At 36.2% G+C, this 16,983-nt stretch overlaps 2 protein-coding genes across 6 annotated transcripts; both read right to left on the bottom strand.

Moving 5' to 3' along the window:
- Window positions 1-148: 148 nt before the first annotated feature.
- LOC148690940 (uncharacterized) lies at window positions 149-3,157 on the bottom strand. 2 transcript variants are annotated; one of them, XM_088685469.1, is made up of 7 exons: window positions 2,532-3,147; window positions 2,353-2,457; window positions 2,167-2,217; window positions 1,993-2,072; window positions 1,426-1,470; window positions 709-803; window positions 149-513 (listed from the first exon to the last, which is right to left on the bottom strand). In XM_088685469.1, the coding sequence occupies exons 1-7, from the start codon at window positions 2,785-2,787 to the stop codon at window positions 372-374; spliced, it is 774 nt and encodes a 257-aa protein (XP_088541595.1). In that variant the 5' UTR covers window positions 2,788-3,147; the 3' UTR covers window positions 149-371. The 2 variants fall into 2 exon arrangements, with proteins under 2 accessions (XP_088541595.1, XP_088541596.1); XM_088685470.1 differs by lacking the exon at window positions 1,426-1,470 and having other exon boundaries at window positions 2,532-3,157.
- A 676-nt stretch (window positions 3,158-3,833) lies between these two features.
- Window positions 3,834-8,487, bottom strand: LOC148690939 (uncharacterized). Of its 4 annotated transcripts, none has more exons than XM_088685465.1 (13): window positions 8,120-8,487; window positions 7,930-7,995; window positions 7,736-7,786; window positions 7,566-7,645; window positions 7,264-7,305; window positions 7,034-7,128; window positions 6,709-6,806; window positions 5,961-6,026; window positions 5,791-5,841; window positions 5,630-5,706; window positions 5,188-5,229; window positions 4,905-4,999; window positions 3,834-4,156 (listed from the first exon to the last, which is right to left on the bottom strand). In XM_088685465.1, exons 1-13 carry the CDS (start codon window positions 8,391-8,393, stop codon window positions 4,093-4,095), a joined length of 1,101 nt encoding a protein of 366 aa, XP_088541591.1. In that variant the 5' UTR covers window positions 8,394-8,487; the 3' UTR covers window positions 3,834-4,092. The 4 variants fall into 4 exon arrangements, with proteins under 4 accessions (XP_088541591.1, XP_088541592.1, XP_088541593.1 ...); XM_088685466.1 differs by having other exon boundaries at window positions 3,834-4,147; XM_088685467.1 differs by having other exon boundaries at window positions 5,188-5,225.
- Window positions 8,488-16,983: the final 8,496 nt, after the last annotated feature.

Raw genomic sequence — 16,983 nt, 5'->3', positions numbered from 1 at the left:
TAAAACCGCGGAATCAAGTTACAACCTAAGGCTAATCAACCCATTTAAAATACTAACATGGTTTGATTTCAGCAAACCATGAACATAATTGAATAAAAAGAAAGAAAAAGCACAAAATGAGTTTCATGAGATTAAGTGAGATTTGAAGTGCGTTTCAAGGGACAAACCAGTAATTAAGCCATCACCCAAGTAACATACATAAATACATACAAAAGTCATCATTCGAATTCCAAACACCACGCAAGTTTAGATAATGAAATAGTGCTGTAAGTGGATCCAAGTTAACACGATTTAGCCTCTGACTAGAGCACAATTAAACCATATTAGCTCTGATATTAAAGCTAGACATCATGCCTAGTATTCTCGATTTCCTAAACAAGACCATCACTCTGTCGTGACGATTTCACATTTCCTAACTTGCTAGTCAAGTTCTGGAGTTGTTCTCTCTTTCCCATGTGAAGATTTTCGGATGGCATGGCCTCACCCAAATCACCATCTTGCGATCCCTCCAGACTTCAAATGGAAAGTAAGCCAGTTGAGACAATATAATACATCATATATATATATATATATATATATATATATATATATGTATGTATGAGCAGGGTTAAGCAAATAGTTATGAAACGTATCATAAACAAGAGATAGAGAGAAAAAAACACAGAGGCATGCACATATACATTTTTTTTAACCTAGAAGAGACTTTACCTGTAGAGTTTTTCAAAAGTATTTTTCAATCCGGCCACATCAGCACCAATAATCCGAGACTCCCTTCCACCATCTTTATAGAAAAAAAATGTGGGCTGCAGAAAAATGAACACATAAGTGCACAACTTTCTAGTTTCAAATAAACAGACATAAAATGTACGTTAATTTCAGTTTAGTACCATGAACTTTCCCTCTTAAGGCATGTTAATCCCCGCACTTTCCAAGTTTAAATGATGACATGGCACACACTGTCTCATGCTTGGGTGGGATAGAGACAGAGAGAGAGGGAGGGAGAGCGAGTAGTAGGTTGGGTCGGGAAGGTGGTGGCTGAAAGAAGAAAGGGAAGGATGGAAGACTAACATGGCATCAAATCATTTTCCACTGAAACATATAAGCGGCCCGTGTGTGCAAACTAAATAACTTGAAGGTATGGGGACTAAAGTGCCTTAAGGGTGAAAGTTCTGGGTACTAGATTGAAATTGACCCTCAAAGCACAAACATTCTGATCACTCCTCCCGCTCCCCCAAAAAATAAGACAATCATGTGCTAAGTATAACTTATTCAGCTTTTATAAACCATTGATTAGGATCTGGAAACAATACAATCCAATTTTCTGAATTGCGGTCTAAACAAAAAGATTGAACACATGCAATAAGATCACTGAAGCTAAGCATGGGCATGTACACGGAAACAAAATAACATGATCAAAGCACTTACCAAAGCAGGGACAACATACAAAGACAATGCTTCGGCAATTTTTCCCTATAGATAGAATAATCACTGTTATGACTACTAATTTCCAGGAATAACAAAATAGTATCATCACTTCTATACGCAGCTGCATATTGAACAATCATCAGAGTAAGGAAAAATATGACAAGTTTGCAAGAAATTAAGGGATGGCTACAATAATACACTTGATTTATCAGGTGCAGAATCTATTACCCAGAACAAATAGCTCAGGCAATCAATTCACCGAAAAAAGAGACAAGCAGAAAAGCACCCTGGATGCCTATCCAACAAATTACAATGAAGATATAGGTTTGTTGATCATGATCCATCAGCCTCTGGAAAGCTCAGTTTAAGAAGTATTAATCTTAAAACCATAACACCAGTTCCCAAGGGAGTCAAAAAGTTTACAAAAACAGGAACGAACGAGTTACAAGGAAAGGATCTCAACCCACGAAAGGGTTCAAACCCTCCCCCAAACCCGATTAGTGTTAGTGCAGAATAACGCTTGTAAAGACAAAAAGGTTAGAAGAAGACAAGGTTACAGAGCCGCACCCCGAAAACATCAAACTTATATATTGTTACATGTGGGAATTGCTCACTCAGGTCTTGAAGGACTGGAGTTATGAGTGGGCCTGCACAAGATGAGTACAGCAAGAAGTAACTCGAAAAGGAGTCATTTATTGAAAAAACAACTTGTTTCATAAAAGTACACAATTTGGAACTTACAAGCATCAGAACAGGCTGTAGTGAAGAAGAAAACTACTGGCGCTTTTTTGCCTATCTCAACCAATAAAAAAATAAAAAAGTATGATTTATCCCAATCGAACGAAATACAGATTAAGATCGACAAGAAATTATAGATGTCTTGTAAAAAATAAAGACAATTCTGAAAAGAAATTAAGGAATCATTACTTCGAACTTTGCACAGCGCCGGATAATACTGGTTCCTAGTCTTCACGGTAACAATGTTCGAGGGACGTTTTTTTCGTTTTTTCTTGATCTGAATGTCCGAGGGACCTGGAAAAAAAATGTCAAAAAAATTAAAATAAAATGCAATCTCAAAAACCCAAAATTGTTAGTGGGAAAAATACCTGAGGCTGAAGTGAGAGTTCGGTGCTGAAAAAACTGAAGGTTTGTGGAGTGCAGGGAATCGTATAATGGTTTGGGAGTGGAAGGAGCTGTGGGCGGTAAAGATGGTGCGGTTGGAATTGAAGTTAGGGTTTTTAGGGATATTAGGGTTTGGATAGAATGACAAGGAAGCTTAAGATGATGAAGAAGAAGACCTGCGCAGGGCTTGTCGCCATTGCCTCGCACCTGTCGCACCAAAACACCTAAATTCCTCGCCATTTCTTGTGTTCGAAAACGGAAAATCCAACAGGAGGGTATATGGATTGTTATACAAACTCATTTTTAAATACACACATTTTGACGAGTTACTCACTCGTGTTCTACCGATTCAACGGTTTATCCTTAACATGTCTTCAAAGTTACATACATCAAAATACCTCTATATCGCGGCCTATTAACATTTCTATTCATTTGTTCAACACAAAATACTGTAGCCCAAAATTATATAATTGTTGGACTAAATAATAGTTGTTATCATTAACTGCATTCTCTTCTTCTTCTTTTTCACTATAAATCTGTTCATGATTATAAATTGTCTATTTATTTAAAAATAAGAAATTGTTACTAACACTTCAAAAATCTCATTTGTTAATCCAAATTTTTTATAATTAGAAAGAAAAATACATACGGTAAGAAGTGTAAAATAAGATTTTTAAAATGCTAATCATAGTTCCCTTAAAAATAATATATGAAATATAAATTAAAATGTAGACAGTTGAATTTTTGAAAAAAAATTACAAAATGATGTTTATCATGAAAATATTTACCCCCCAATCCTAACCTTACATGTACGACTGTCAATATACACACACAATGGCTTTCACACTCATTTAATTTTGAATTGTTAAATTAAATAAATCAAATAAAAATAACGGAGAAATTTTTGATAAGGTGTGTGAATTGCTTTTCAACATGAGGTTTTGGGTTCAAACTGACATTTACATCTTTCTTTAAACGAAATGAGTTGGTCGTGGACCTGAAAAAGTAGACCACCGATTACCAAAAATGTTAACCGACAAGTAGCCTGAAAATTTATCAGGGAAACGGAATATTTAATCGGTCGGTTGCAAAAAAGAAAAACTATAATTTATAGTAGAAACTAGATACAAGGATCAATCAAGTAGATGAAAAAAGAAAAGACAAAAAGGAGAGTACACCTTATTTATTTTTAGCCATCAGATGGAGGGAAATAAAAAACAACAAACAAGATTAAATAGTCATTCCTCGAAAAAAAATAGCCGGTGATTAAGTTGACATCACTTCTATTTTTGAAATTAGGGGCTAATATTTAGCTATATTTGATAAACACTCCTCATACACTTTCATAATGTAAATGCGTCCTACGCATTTCGCACAAATTTTAGAATCAAGTCATGTAAGTTAGAACAGGGTCTACTGAGGTGAAGACTCAAGTGCCTAGCATCACTCCAGGAAATAGATGTTGCCACTTGCCGTACTCCTGCTCTCAACCACCTCAACAACGCCATGACTCCGTCACCTATTTTGTAGCACCTCCCCCCACATTTACCCCGCCAGCAACAATTCCTTGCCTTTCTTATCTTTATCATCCAAATCACCGCTATCATGACTTTCAGTAACAAGTAAACCATGTGAGACAAAGCAAATAACACGGTTTAGTAAATATGTTCAATAATAATACATCGCAGATACTGTTCTCTCCCCCACAATGTTCCAAAACACGAGATGCTTATGTTCCCAGATACTATCTGTATCATTGCATCCCATGAGAAGAACAATACATAAATGATCCACATAAATTCCCTAGGGTGTCTCTATTGGCACACTACTAATAAATTAGTCCCACCCAATCAAAGATATTAATCGTTGACAAATCTGGAACAGTAGCACTGCCTCCCTCAACCCGTCTGCACCAATTTTACCCTCCTCTCCTCTCCCATCCTCGTCTCTCCTCTCTCACACTACTACCTTCCCTCTCCCTGCAACAAGCAAATCAACACAAATCAAGAATGCCACCCCCTTCCTCCCACACCAAGCAAATCAACAACGTTTGGTCTTGGTGTTGTCGACCGCGGGGTTGGTGGACTGGCAGATGGGTTGATGGAGGCACTCTAAAGCGTTTCAGATTCCTCTTTTTATTTTCCAATAATTTTGATTTTAAAGTTGAGGGCAAATTAGGAAGTTTAACTAGATCAAAATTTTTGTTAGGTCAATTTACTTAAAAGTCGGGCAGTAAAGGCACCCTCAAATTATCATCTTATAAGAGAACTTGACTTGAGCCATCCGATAGGCACCGAAATATGAGAAATCACAAAAGAGGTAAAAAGAAAATGAAAAGTAACCTAGAAAATATTTACCTATAGTATTTTGTAAATCTGTCTTTCAGCTGTGCGACTTCAGCACCAATAATTTCACATACCTTCTTCCCATTTTGGAAGAAAATAAACGTTGGCTGTAGGGGAAAAAATGCATATGTTAGCAAAGTAATTTTTGACTTTCAGATGAAATAAGAGTAAAATATACACATTCAGCTTGAAGAAACTGCTAGCGCTGTCCCACTCAAGCACCTATACCTAGGATTATAGCCTAACTATGTTGAAGAAACCAAACATAAAATTCATGAGGAATCAAATCAATTACCAAATAGCGGACATTGAACTTGCGTACTGAGCTATCAACTTCCTATATGAAGAAACACAATGTTAGCTCTACTAATTCGAGACATACAAGTAATAATATTATCAGATATAATTAGAATACAGGAAAAAAAAAATTACTAAATTAGCAAGTAATTAATGCATAGCTAATGAAATACGTTTGTCTTATGCTTACTCTAAAACATAAACTTAATTTCTTCACAGCATATCATATGTTGTTAACTTCTATTGCAACTGAATTTGAGAGAGATACTAGTGTTTCTCTACTTATAGTGACCAGCCTTGGGGCAGCTCTCTTCAACCTCTAATCATTAGATGCAAGGTTTTGATTTCAAAAAGTTTACGAAGAAACAAAAAATGGTTCCAAAGAAAAGGAGAAGAAGAAAGATTTTACATTTTATGAAACAAAGATTAAAATGACACACCTTCAGCCCAATCTTATTAACCGTTACATGTGGGAATCGTTCGCTCAACTCTCGAACGCTTGGAGCTATCCTTGCACCTGCACATGAAGAGTACCCCAAGAGTAAGTTGAAAAGGAGCAGTTCACTACAAACAATATAAAATTTAAATGTTTCCAACTTACAAGAATCATCGTAGGCTGTACTGAAGAAAAATACTGCTGGCAGAGATTCAACTATCTCAATGGAATAAAAGAAACAAAATTAAAAACTACATTGAACTGTAAGTTTTCATGAAAGAAACACTTTTCTTTATAAAAAAACACTATATATAAAAATAATTAATAATTATTACCTTTAACTTTGCGAAGTAACTTATGAAATTGAGCATTTGATTTGATGAGAGCAATCCTTGAAGAATCTGACAATTCAAAATAGTGAAAGTGGCAATGTGAACTACAAAAGAAATCAACAGAGAGAGAGAGAGAGAGAGAGAGAGAGAGAGAGAGAGGGATTAAAGTTTTAAAAGGTAAAGCATTTTTGGTCACCCAAGGCAAGGTTTCAAGGAGAGGTGAGCCTAACAATGGATTAAAAAGAAGCACTTATTGATTTCAAGCTTAAGAGTCAATCCTAAAACATATATTCAAATAGTCATGATATAGTGAGGTTGGAGATGCAGTGAACAGGAGGCGGAAATAGGGAGACAGGTTCAAGTTTGTTGAGCAGAGAAAGAGGTTTAGAAAATTTGGTTTGGGGTTGGGTTCTATCGGTGGGAGGATAAGCTTCTGGGATCTAAATGACTAAATCATAAACAGTGGCATCTTTGAAAAAACATCAGCCTTTTCATTACATCAAAAGGAACCAAGAGCACTCAACATAACAGTGGTATTTTGTCTTATAACTTTCAAAACATATTGACCACAGGGCTGGTCTTGTTTGCAAGGCCTCAGCCTCCGCTAATGCCGATGCAGTGCATTATGCACAAATTGCATATGGTAAACATCAATCCGGAAACAAACCTAAGGTGTTTTCAGACACCTCACTCGATGCTGCACAAACTTTTTTCCACAACACACAGGAAGTACCTGCAGCAACTTCTTTACCTTTATCATCTTTCCTAGCTCGAGTTGCTGCCCTTTTGCTTCTTCCAGATGAACATTTCATATCTCGAGCAGCCCCACCATCTTGAGATTCCTCCTGACTTTCATTTAGTACAACAGAAAAAAAATTATTCAAATAACGGGGTATTTAGTTATACAATGCACCAAATACCATAAAGAAATAAAAGAAATAAAAGAGCGACATAAAAAATCTCTTCTGGAGAGAACTTGATTCGAGCTAACCACAACCCCCAAGGCACCAACATATAACTGCATTCATACATACATTAAAGCATAATGATGTAAAGTAACCTAGAATTATTTTTACCTGTAGAGCTTTCCAAATGTCTCTTTCAGCCGTGCAATATCAACTCCGACAATCTCAGCTACCTTCACTCCTTTTCGAAGGAAAAAGAAGATTGGCTGCAATGAAACATATCCACTCAGCAAGAACAAATAGCTTAACACTTTCCCCATGGAAAATTATAGCTTGTTTGGAACTCCTAACCTAGTAGATCAGTGGAGCTAACATGGAGATTTAAGGATCAAATGGCTTACCGCAGCGCTGACATCAAATGGGCCCAATGTGCTTTGCCCTTCCTATAGACAGATGACACAATGTTAGATCTTCTAATACTGAGGCATAACAAGAAATTGATAGCCTAATTCTCTTGAAAACAACTCCATGCCCAATATAATTAGAAGAATGAAAAAAAAAAACAAAAGGGAGCTAGGTTTTCACAGGTGGCCAAACCCACACCGATACAATAAAGCAAGGTGAGGTAAAAAGATGGGATTCAAAACTTGCTCTTAAATAATAAAAAGAAAAAGAAAAAAAACATCAGATTGCAATGACAAACCTCTGTAAACATCTTATATATTCTAACATGTGGGAATTGCTCACCCAGCCCTATGAGGATTGGAATTACAAAATTGTTGGCTGCACAAGGAGAGTCAGCCCAAAATAAGTAGAAAAATGAGCAGTTTATTGCAAATGACGTGACGATTGATGAAGAAAATAAAAACTTACACTCGGACTTGTCATCTGTAGTGAAGTAGAAAACTGCTGACAAAGATTCCTCTGTACATCGCAAAAACCAAACAAACAAACAAAGCAATTAACTTGACATCTATATATCAAAGCTAAACAAAATTATTATTACTAAAAATTTTATGGTGGAAAAAGCTAAACAATTTCAAAAGGAAACAGAAATTAACTATTACCATCGACAGTATTAAGTTGAAAATAAAAATCATGGTACATATCGAGGAGGATAACGTTTGAGGGGCCTGAAAAATGAACAAACAGGGATGCAGATCCAGTCAGTGGTAACAAGAGAGAGAGAGAGAGAGAGTCTGTGTGTGTGTGTGTGTGGAAGACTTGTATGGCACTGACTGAGAAAAGAGGGTTTACCTGAGGATGAGGAGGACGAGAAGAGACGTCGCTGTTGCCGAAAATTCTCAAGACTTAGGGAGTGAATGGAAGTGGAAAGAAATGTGTGCGGTGAAGAAGATGGTGTGGTTGGAATTGACGTTAGGTTAAGGGTTAGTGTTTTGAACGCTTGCCTTTGGATCGAATTAAAGGAGAGTAGCATAAGATGATGATGAACAAGACCTGCACGGTGCTTGCTGCGGCCATAGCCAAGCAACTCTCGGACCAGAACCCCTGAATTCCCCGGCATTTTCATTCGCTTGTCCGCTACGTGCTTGTTTAGGAGTCGCTTTGTTTCGCTACCTCAATAAAAGTCTTCTCCTCGCTTAATTACACTATGGCCGTCATTTGGGAAGTATTTTTATATAGGGTGATTTTATATATAAAATCAATCAAATGTTATGATATTGATAATATATCAATTAAAATTATTTCAATTATAAATAGGTTAATGAGATTTTAAGCTACATTAAAATACCTTAATTAAATAAAAATTACAATTTATGCTATTGTCATTTAAAATACCCAACTTCTCTATCTCCCTTATTGTAAATCGCGCAAAACACTCTCAACTTCAATCTCCATCACCTTGCTGCCATAAAACGCTCTCAGACTTCAACCTCCATCGCTCCCACCACCTTCAACTCCATTTTCGGCCTCACAACACTTGCCTTGTCAACTTTGCGCCGCTTCGAACGATTTCATACTTTTGCCCTAATTCCGACAAACGATTCGTACTTGCGCCTGAGAAATCACGATCAAGTTATTTTTTTTTTATTCCTATTTTCTTCTTGTTCTTCAATTCTTATGTTTTAGGTTATTTGAGTTGTTTTTTTTTTTTTTTTTGATAAATTTGGTGTAATTTTGCACACTACATCTTTTTTGGTTTTGAATTTGAGCTTGTTTGAATGTTAAAATTGGTTTGGGCATATCACAGATTTAGTCTGTTTGAATATATTTGATGGCTCTATATATGTTTATTCATAGTGGTTATGTCGTTTAGTCTAATCGCAACTCCAAGTGCTCTTTTTCTTAGGTTATGTGCTCCATTTCAAATTCTAAGTTTTGTGGATTCAGACACTACAACATAGTGTCTATTTCCTATTCAACGATTGTACATTAATATTCAAATAGTTTTGTGAATTCAGACACTGTGTTGCAGTGTCTATTTCCTGTTCTGTGAATGTACATTGATGTTCGAAAGTTTTTTATTCAGACACTTCGTTGCAGTGTCTGTCTCATGTTTTGTGGTTGTGCATTGATATTCAAATAGTTTCCTTGGATTCAGACACTACGTTACAATATTTGTTTCTTGTTCTGCCATTGTACTTTGATATTCAAAAGTTTATGTGATTCCGACATTGTGTTGCAATGTTTGTTTCCTATTATGTGGATTCAGACACTGAAACGCAGTGTCTATTTCATGTTATGTGAATGTGCATTGATATGCAAATAGTTTATGTGGATTCAGACATTGTGTTGTAGTGTCTATCTCATGTTTTGTGGTTGTGCATTGATATTCAAATAGTTTCCATGGATTCAGATACTACGTTGCAGTGTTTGTTTCTTGTTCTGCGATTGTACTTTGATATTCAAAAGTTTATGTGATTCCGACACAACGTTGTAGTGTTTGTTTCCTATTATGTGGATTTAGACACTGTGTTTGCAATGTATGTTTCCTGTCATGTGATTGTACTTCGATATTCGAAAGTTTATTTCAACACTGTGTTGCAGTATCTGTTTCATGTTCTATGGATTCAAACACTTTGGTGCAGTGTTAGAGAGAGAGAGAGAGAGAGAAGATCGTGAAGTCGTGAAGATGAGATAGTTAAGGGCTGATTCGACATAACGTGTGTTAAAATATAAAGAAAGATAAGAAAAAATGGATAGAAAGGTCAAAATTCCAAGTATTTATACTCACTTAAAGCCTATCTGACATTCATCATTGACTTCGGCCTAATTAATAAAAATATATAATCTATTAGTTCAAAACAAAAATATGTCATTGATATATGTTTAAATAGTAAAGTTTTTATTGATTTTGGGCCAAATTACCTTTTTATATAATTGAAATTTAAAAAAAAAAAAAAATTTTAAAACTAATTCATAGTAAAAATACAAGTTAATCTTGAAAGAGTATTTGGAGAAAGCACTTTTAAGTGATTTTTTATTTTAGAACTCGAATATATTATCTCTAACGGTGCTTTTAGTCATCAAAAAACACTTCTCAAATGAGCTCTAACATTAATCAATTTTGTCGTATTCCCAAAAAAAGTCCCTCCTATATGAAATATTATACTAACCAATCCTAGGGGTGGGCAAACGGGTTTAGGACCCGCAGGATAGGTCGGGTCTAGTCTATTCGGGTGGGATCATGTAACCATTGATGTTGGATACGAGCCTACATCATGGTGCCGGCTTGATTTTCCTAACAATTGGATCTTTACTAATCACAATCTGCTTGAGTTAGCGCTACATCTTCCTCAATCGAGTATTTTGTGCCCTTTTGTGATTCTTAAGCCATTAGTGAAAAAAAAATGAAAGCAAATAAATAAATAAAAATGTTGCAAATAACAAGGTTGGCAAATGAAACAAAAAAATTGAGAAGTTTGTGAATGATATAAATATTTGAAGAAAAACTATGGAGTATTTATAGCAAATAAGATAAAAAGAAGAACAAGAAAAAAAAGTCCAACCATCGAAAATAAAGGAGCCGTTGAAAAAAATAAAATAAACGGCAACAAAATAATCGTTGAAACCATGCACTTGAAATTAGAAATGGGCCCAACCCACACTGACAGAGTACCTTCCCCCACACCGGGGTGGACTTCAGAGCAACTCCAGCGTTGGAGCCCTCCCTCCAGGCTATGCACTATTCAATCCACTTAATGAACAGTAACTGCCCTTAATGAATAGTAATAGCCCTGGCAATAGCATTTGCATCTCCACCATTACACTTCAATAGCCCTGGCAATAGGCAATAAAATATGAGTATTTTATTTATTTATAAAATAATACAAAATAATTTTAATTGTAATATCGGATAAGATTTTTAATTGTTCTCGTTGCGCTACGTGTCATTATCCGAAGTATTATTAAATAATACAAAATAATTTTATTTGTAATTTTAGATAAGATTTTTAATCGTTGTCGTTGTGCCACTTGTCATAAAATCCGAAAAGACAATTATTGGGGATGGATTTCCGATAAATTTTTTAATCGTACTCATTATGCCACGTGTCATTATCCGAAAATACAATTATTGGTGATGGATTTCTGATAAGATTATTAACCAATCACGTCGCACCACGTGTCACAATCTGTTCACAATCTTTGAGGATAGATTTCCATCAGATTTTTAACGAATGACGGCATGCCACGTGTCATAATATGTTCACAATCTTTGAGGATAGATTTCCATCAGATTTGTAATGAATGACGGCATGCCACGTGACATTATGTACAACTTAATCCTTTCTGAATCCTCTATATAATCCACCATCCATCCTCACAAATCTCACACCAATTTTCTCAAGATCTCTATCATTATTCATAGTTTATGCTTCCTTCTTCACAAAAATCTATATCATTATTCATAGTTTCTGTTTCTTTCTTAAATGTCTTCTTCTTCCTCAAGGATGATGTGGGAACTCGATCAGGAAGAGGAAGAATTGTTTAACCAATCAGAAGCAATGTTCAATGACCAGGGGGCAGAAAATGAGAGGGAAGAGGATGAAGAGCGTAGAAGGAGAGATGACGAAGTAAGAATGGGCAGAGCCTCACATTCCCGTCGAGTTGTCCAAGCTATGGCTCAGATCTGCAGGCCCAGCCGTTTCGGAAACCTTGATAGAAGCAGGCAACGACGAGGTATGGAACTCTTGGATGATTATTTTGTTCCTAATAGTGCATTCCCTGATACGTACTTTAGACGTCGTTTTAGAATGGAACGACATTTGTTCAACAAAATCATGATTGCTGTTTGCAACCATGATTCTTACTTTGTGCAAAAGAAAGATGCTTTTGGTGCTATGGGTCTACTGCCTGAGCAAAAAATTACTAATGCCTTGCGGATGCTTGCATATAGAGCATCTGCAGACCAAGTGGATGAGATAACGAGGATGGGGAAATCAACCATTCTTGAGTCCCTGATGAGGTTTTGCGGAGCAATCGAATCTATCTACACTGCTGAGTACCTCCGCAAACCTACAAACATGGACTTGGAACGGCTGTTGAAGAAGGTCGAGATGCGTGGTTTTCCTGGGATGATTGAAAGCATTGATTGTATGTACTGGACGTGGAAAAACTGTCCAAGTGCATGGCAAGGCGCTTATGAGGACAGAAAAAGTGCAAAAAGTATCATTCTGGAAGCGGTGGCATTTTTTGATACATGGATTTGGCACGCCTTTTTCGTGGTCCCGGGAGCTCAAAATGACATCAACGTCCTTGCCCAATCCCCAGTGTTCAATGATGTCCTGCAAGGAAAGGCACCAAAAGTCACGTATGAGGTCAACAGACCTATGTACGACGGGCCATACTACCTAGCTGACGGCATTTACCTGCGATGGTCAACATTTGTCAAAACAGTGCCACGTCCTCGAAGTGCAAAGGAAAAACACTTTGCAAGATGTCAAGAGGGGTGCATGAAGGATGTGGAGCGTTGTTTCGATATCCTCCAAGCTCGCTAGGCGATCATTAGGGGTGCTGCCAGATTGTTTGATGTAGAGTCGCTTCGATCCATCATGATGACGTGCATCATTCTTCACAACATGATTGTGGAAGATGAGTACGATTATGAAGCCGTTGATGAATATGAGCCAGACACGATGAACAATTCAATAACACGTATATATTGTGCTCATGACGCCACCGATGAGCCCGTGCAACATGAGCCATTACAAAGGGATGGACGTTACAATGAAAGGCTCATTCAACGATATATTGCATTTCAAATGCCAGACATGCACAATGCCCCACAAATTGACTTGCTAGAGTACCAATGGGCATTGAAACAAACTAAAGATAATTAAGTTCATTTAGTGTGTTTTTTTGAATTTGGTATGTTTATGTAATTTTTTTAGTGAGTTTTTAATTATTCCGTATGCTTATATAATTTTATTTGGTGTGTTTTTGTCATTTCAATAAATATTCTCTTAGTATAAATAACTTACCAAATTAATTTGAATAAATATTCAATAAATTGGAAACAATATAAATAATACAAACAATAAATAATAAATTACAACCCAAAGTGATTGGAAAATTATGGGCTCCGATTACAAAAAGTACTCTATTCATCATCACTTAACCAATTTGTGGTGCTAGGATGATCTTCTCTTGTGGTGCTATGACCACCTTGGCTTGCTATCGCTTCTCTTGCACGCCTCCTTCGCACCACGTCCGCTTTCTCTGACTTCCAAAAAATTTTAGAATTTGGAGACTTCCCTTCTAAAGGCGTGTTCATAATCTCACGATCTCGTTGAGCCCATCTTTCTTCTCTACCATGTTCCCCTTCTTGCCTAAGTAGCTCTCTTTCTCTCTCATTAGCCTAAAATTCTCTCTCAATAGCTGCAGCTTTTGCGTCCTCTCTAGCCTTATCAGCCTCATATTTCGCCAGTTCCCTCACCAAAGTCAATTCACCTTGGCGAGTAAATTCTTCCATGAACTTTGCATAATCATTCTTGGAAGCACTCCCTTTTCTCTTTGAAGCCTTCTTACCTTGAGGCCTAATTGGATAACGGGTCGAACCCGACGCTTGTTCAGGGAGGGGCGTTTCGGACACTTTTTCTGCATCATCTTCATGAACATACGAGACATGATCGGGTGTAGAGTGTAGAGAGGTGCTGTTCATGTGCACTTCTAGACCGACTGACACAACTCTAAATTTAGGACAATCTTTGACAATATTCCAACATTCCCACTGGTTGAATGATTTATTTTTGCTTTTGGTTTTGGCAGCGTACCAAGCTTGTGCTTGAAGTTCCTACACAATGAAAATAAGTAACAAATAAATAATACAAATAAATAATTATAATGAAAATAAGTAACAAATAAATAATACAAACAACATAATTATAATGTAAGTAGGTAACAAATAAATAATACAAACAATAAATAATAAATTATGTAGGTAACAAATAAATAATACAAACAAATAATTATAATGTAAATTTGGGTATCAGATAAATAATATATTGTTACCTGATCCGAGTAATTTTCCCCACTTCGAATATTACTACTAGCTTGTGCCAAGGCGTCTCTCCATGTACTAAACGATTGACTAAGTAATTTCCAACGACTGGACATCGATTCTTTGGTTCTTTTCCCACCAATTTTCTCAAGATAATTGGTATGAATAAGACTCCACATTTCTTGCAACTGCATCTCATTACCCGTAAGCGAACTATGAGTAACTTCAACCTAGCTAGTACACAACGCAACATCTTCAATAAGCGACCAATTCGTACCTTCACCAGTGGTCATTTTGTTGAAAAAAAAATGGATTCAAACTTTGAGACAAAGAAAGGAATGTGATTGAAAGTAGTTGAGAAAATATGAAATTGTTGTGTAAGGTAGATCATAATGAGAAGGTATTTATAGAAAAGTAAAAACAATTTTTTTAAATTTTTATTCAATTAATTAATCTCTGCCGTTGGATATAAAAAAATTTGAATTCCAACACTCCAGATTGTGCCACGTGTCACAACGGTAACTTTTCTTAATTTTAAAACTATTTTTTCTTTTATTTTTTATTTATAAAGCATATTAATATCCACTGTTGATCTCAGATCGAACGGTGGATATTAAATAAGACTTTTTTATTTTTTTTTTACCGTTGAGATCGAACGGTTCAAATTACATAACCGTTCAGATCGAACGGACCGTGGGAAGCCACGTGGCTTCCCAACGGTAACTGAAAAAGTTTTTTTTTTTTTTTTTTTCTCCTGATTTTGCGCCCCCAGGCGCGAGTGGGGTGCACGCGACTTACACAAAAAAAAAAAACATAAATAATGCCTGGCGCCAGGCTGACGTCACATGGCCTCAAGCTCTCGGGCTGGCAATTCTCCACGGGCCCGGAGCTCGGGCCTCCACCTTCACTCGGACTTGCCCACGCTGGAGCTGATCCACCGGGCCTCAGGCCCCTGTTCTGTCCCCTGTCCCCCGAGCATTTGCCCACGCTGGGCTTGCTCTCAGATGGCTTCAACAGAAAGTTGAGAGTCAAGATTTTCCTCGCGTGATTGAAAGCATTAAATGTCAGTGAAATTTTTGCTCAAGTTCATGGCAAGAAGATTCTGCAATTCAAAAAAGTACAAAAATATCATTTTAGAAATGATGACATTATTTGATACATGAATTTGACATGCATGTTTTGGTGTTTGGAAATATTAAAATGACTAAATGTTCTTGGTCAATCACTTGTTTTCAGCGATGTGTTGAAATGACAGTTGCCTCAAATCAAGTATGAAATCAGTACTCTAGAGTATACTATCTAGCAGGCAAAATTTATCCGTCGTGGACCACTTTCGTCAAAACACCCACAAATCCACCCACAAAAATGGAAAAACACTTCGCTGCAAACAAAAGAGGTATACGATGGATGTTGAGAGGTGTTTAGGTACCTTCTGAACTCGTTGGACAATCATTATAGAGGTTGCTCGACTTGGGGATGATGGGGCGCTTCAAAGCATCATAAAGATGTGCATCATCTTGCATAACGTGATTGTGGGAAGTATGATTATGACAACCAAGAAGCCTTGGACAATTGTTCACAGACTAAAATTTATCAAGTTTATGACAGTAATGAAAAACATGCCCAGCACGATTAATTAGATAGGATTGATGTTACCAAGGAATCGTCATTCATTGTTATCTAATCGCATTTTTTACCTACATTCATAAAGAGGATCACCGTGACTTGATCGAGCACTTGTATGCATTAAAACTTAATCAAAACAAATGAAGCTCATTCTTATGATTTCGATAGACAAAAATAGTCACTTAAGTATTACGGTCTAATAGTATTTTTTCACTTGTAAGTGAGAGGTTTTAGATTTGTTTCTCGTTAAAACCAAATTTGAATCACATAATTGCTATTTCACTGTGAGACTCAGCCCAACCCCTCTGTTAGTATAAATAATATCATTTACTAAAAAAATAAAAATAAAGGCAAAGATAAGTATGCTTTATCTTTATAGTGTTTTTTTATGTGTTTAATTTTAAAGTATAACGTGTGAGTGTGTTGAACTTTTTAAATTTATTTAGGTGTGAATTTTGTAAGTTTATTGAACTGTGAATTTTGGTATTTTAAGAATTATTTTGGATATTTTTATTGAATTTTATTCTTATTTTGATATTTTTAGTGTTGGATTAATGTGACCGTTAATTTTCAAAATTATTGTCGTTGGAGATTCCTTGCCTCACCGACTTGACCTTAGGTGTGGAAGAGGATCCCGCCGGATCCTTTTTCTAGAGATTCAACAATAGTTAGTTTTCATTAGTTATTATTTATATTTAAATTTTAAATTTTCAATGATTTATGACTGTACAATATACGATGAACGAACCTTATTATAGAATCCTTAGGATCCTTATAAAAAGTATCCGACGATGATCATTTTCCCTTAGGTGTCGGTTCTCTCGTTATTTGTGCGTTTCAAAGGCCAAAGAACGCGTCTTTTAACACATGTGTGTTTCAAATCTTTTAAGTTCAAAATATCTTGTGACCTAATATTTCTATTAACTTGAGTCCCACGTGTCTTTTTATTTTTATTTTATAGCTTTTTTTACCAAAAAAAATAAACAACCGGTAACAAATCAGTATTCACACCTTACATCATATCAGTGACTTC

Source organism: Pyrus communis, chromosome 15 (genome assembly GCF_041283825.1).
Source record: "Pyrus communis isolate YQ-2024b chromosome 15, ASM4128382v1, whole genome shotgun sequence".
In the NCBI taxonomy this organism is placed as follows: Eukaryota; Viridiplantae; Streptophyta; class Magnoliopsida; order Rosales; family Rosaceae; genus Pyrus; species Pyrus communis.
This window is presented reverse-complemented; position numbering and strand designations above follow the sequence as displayed.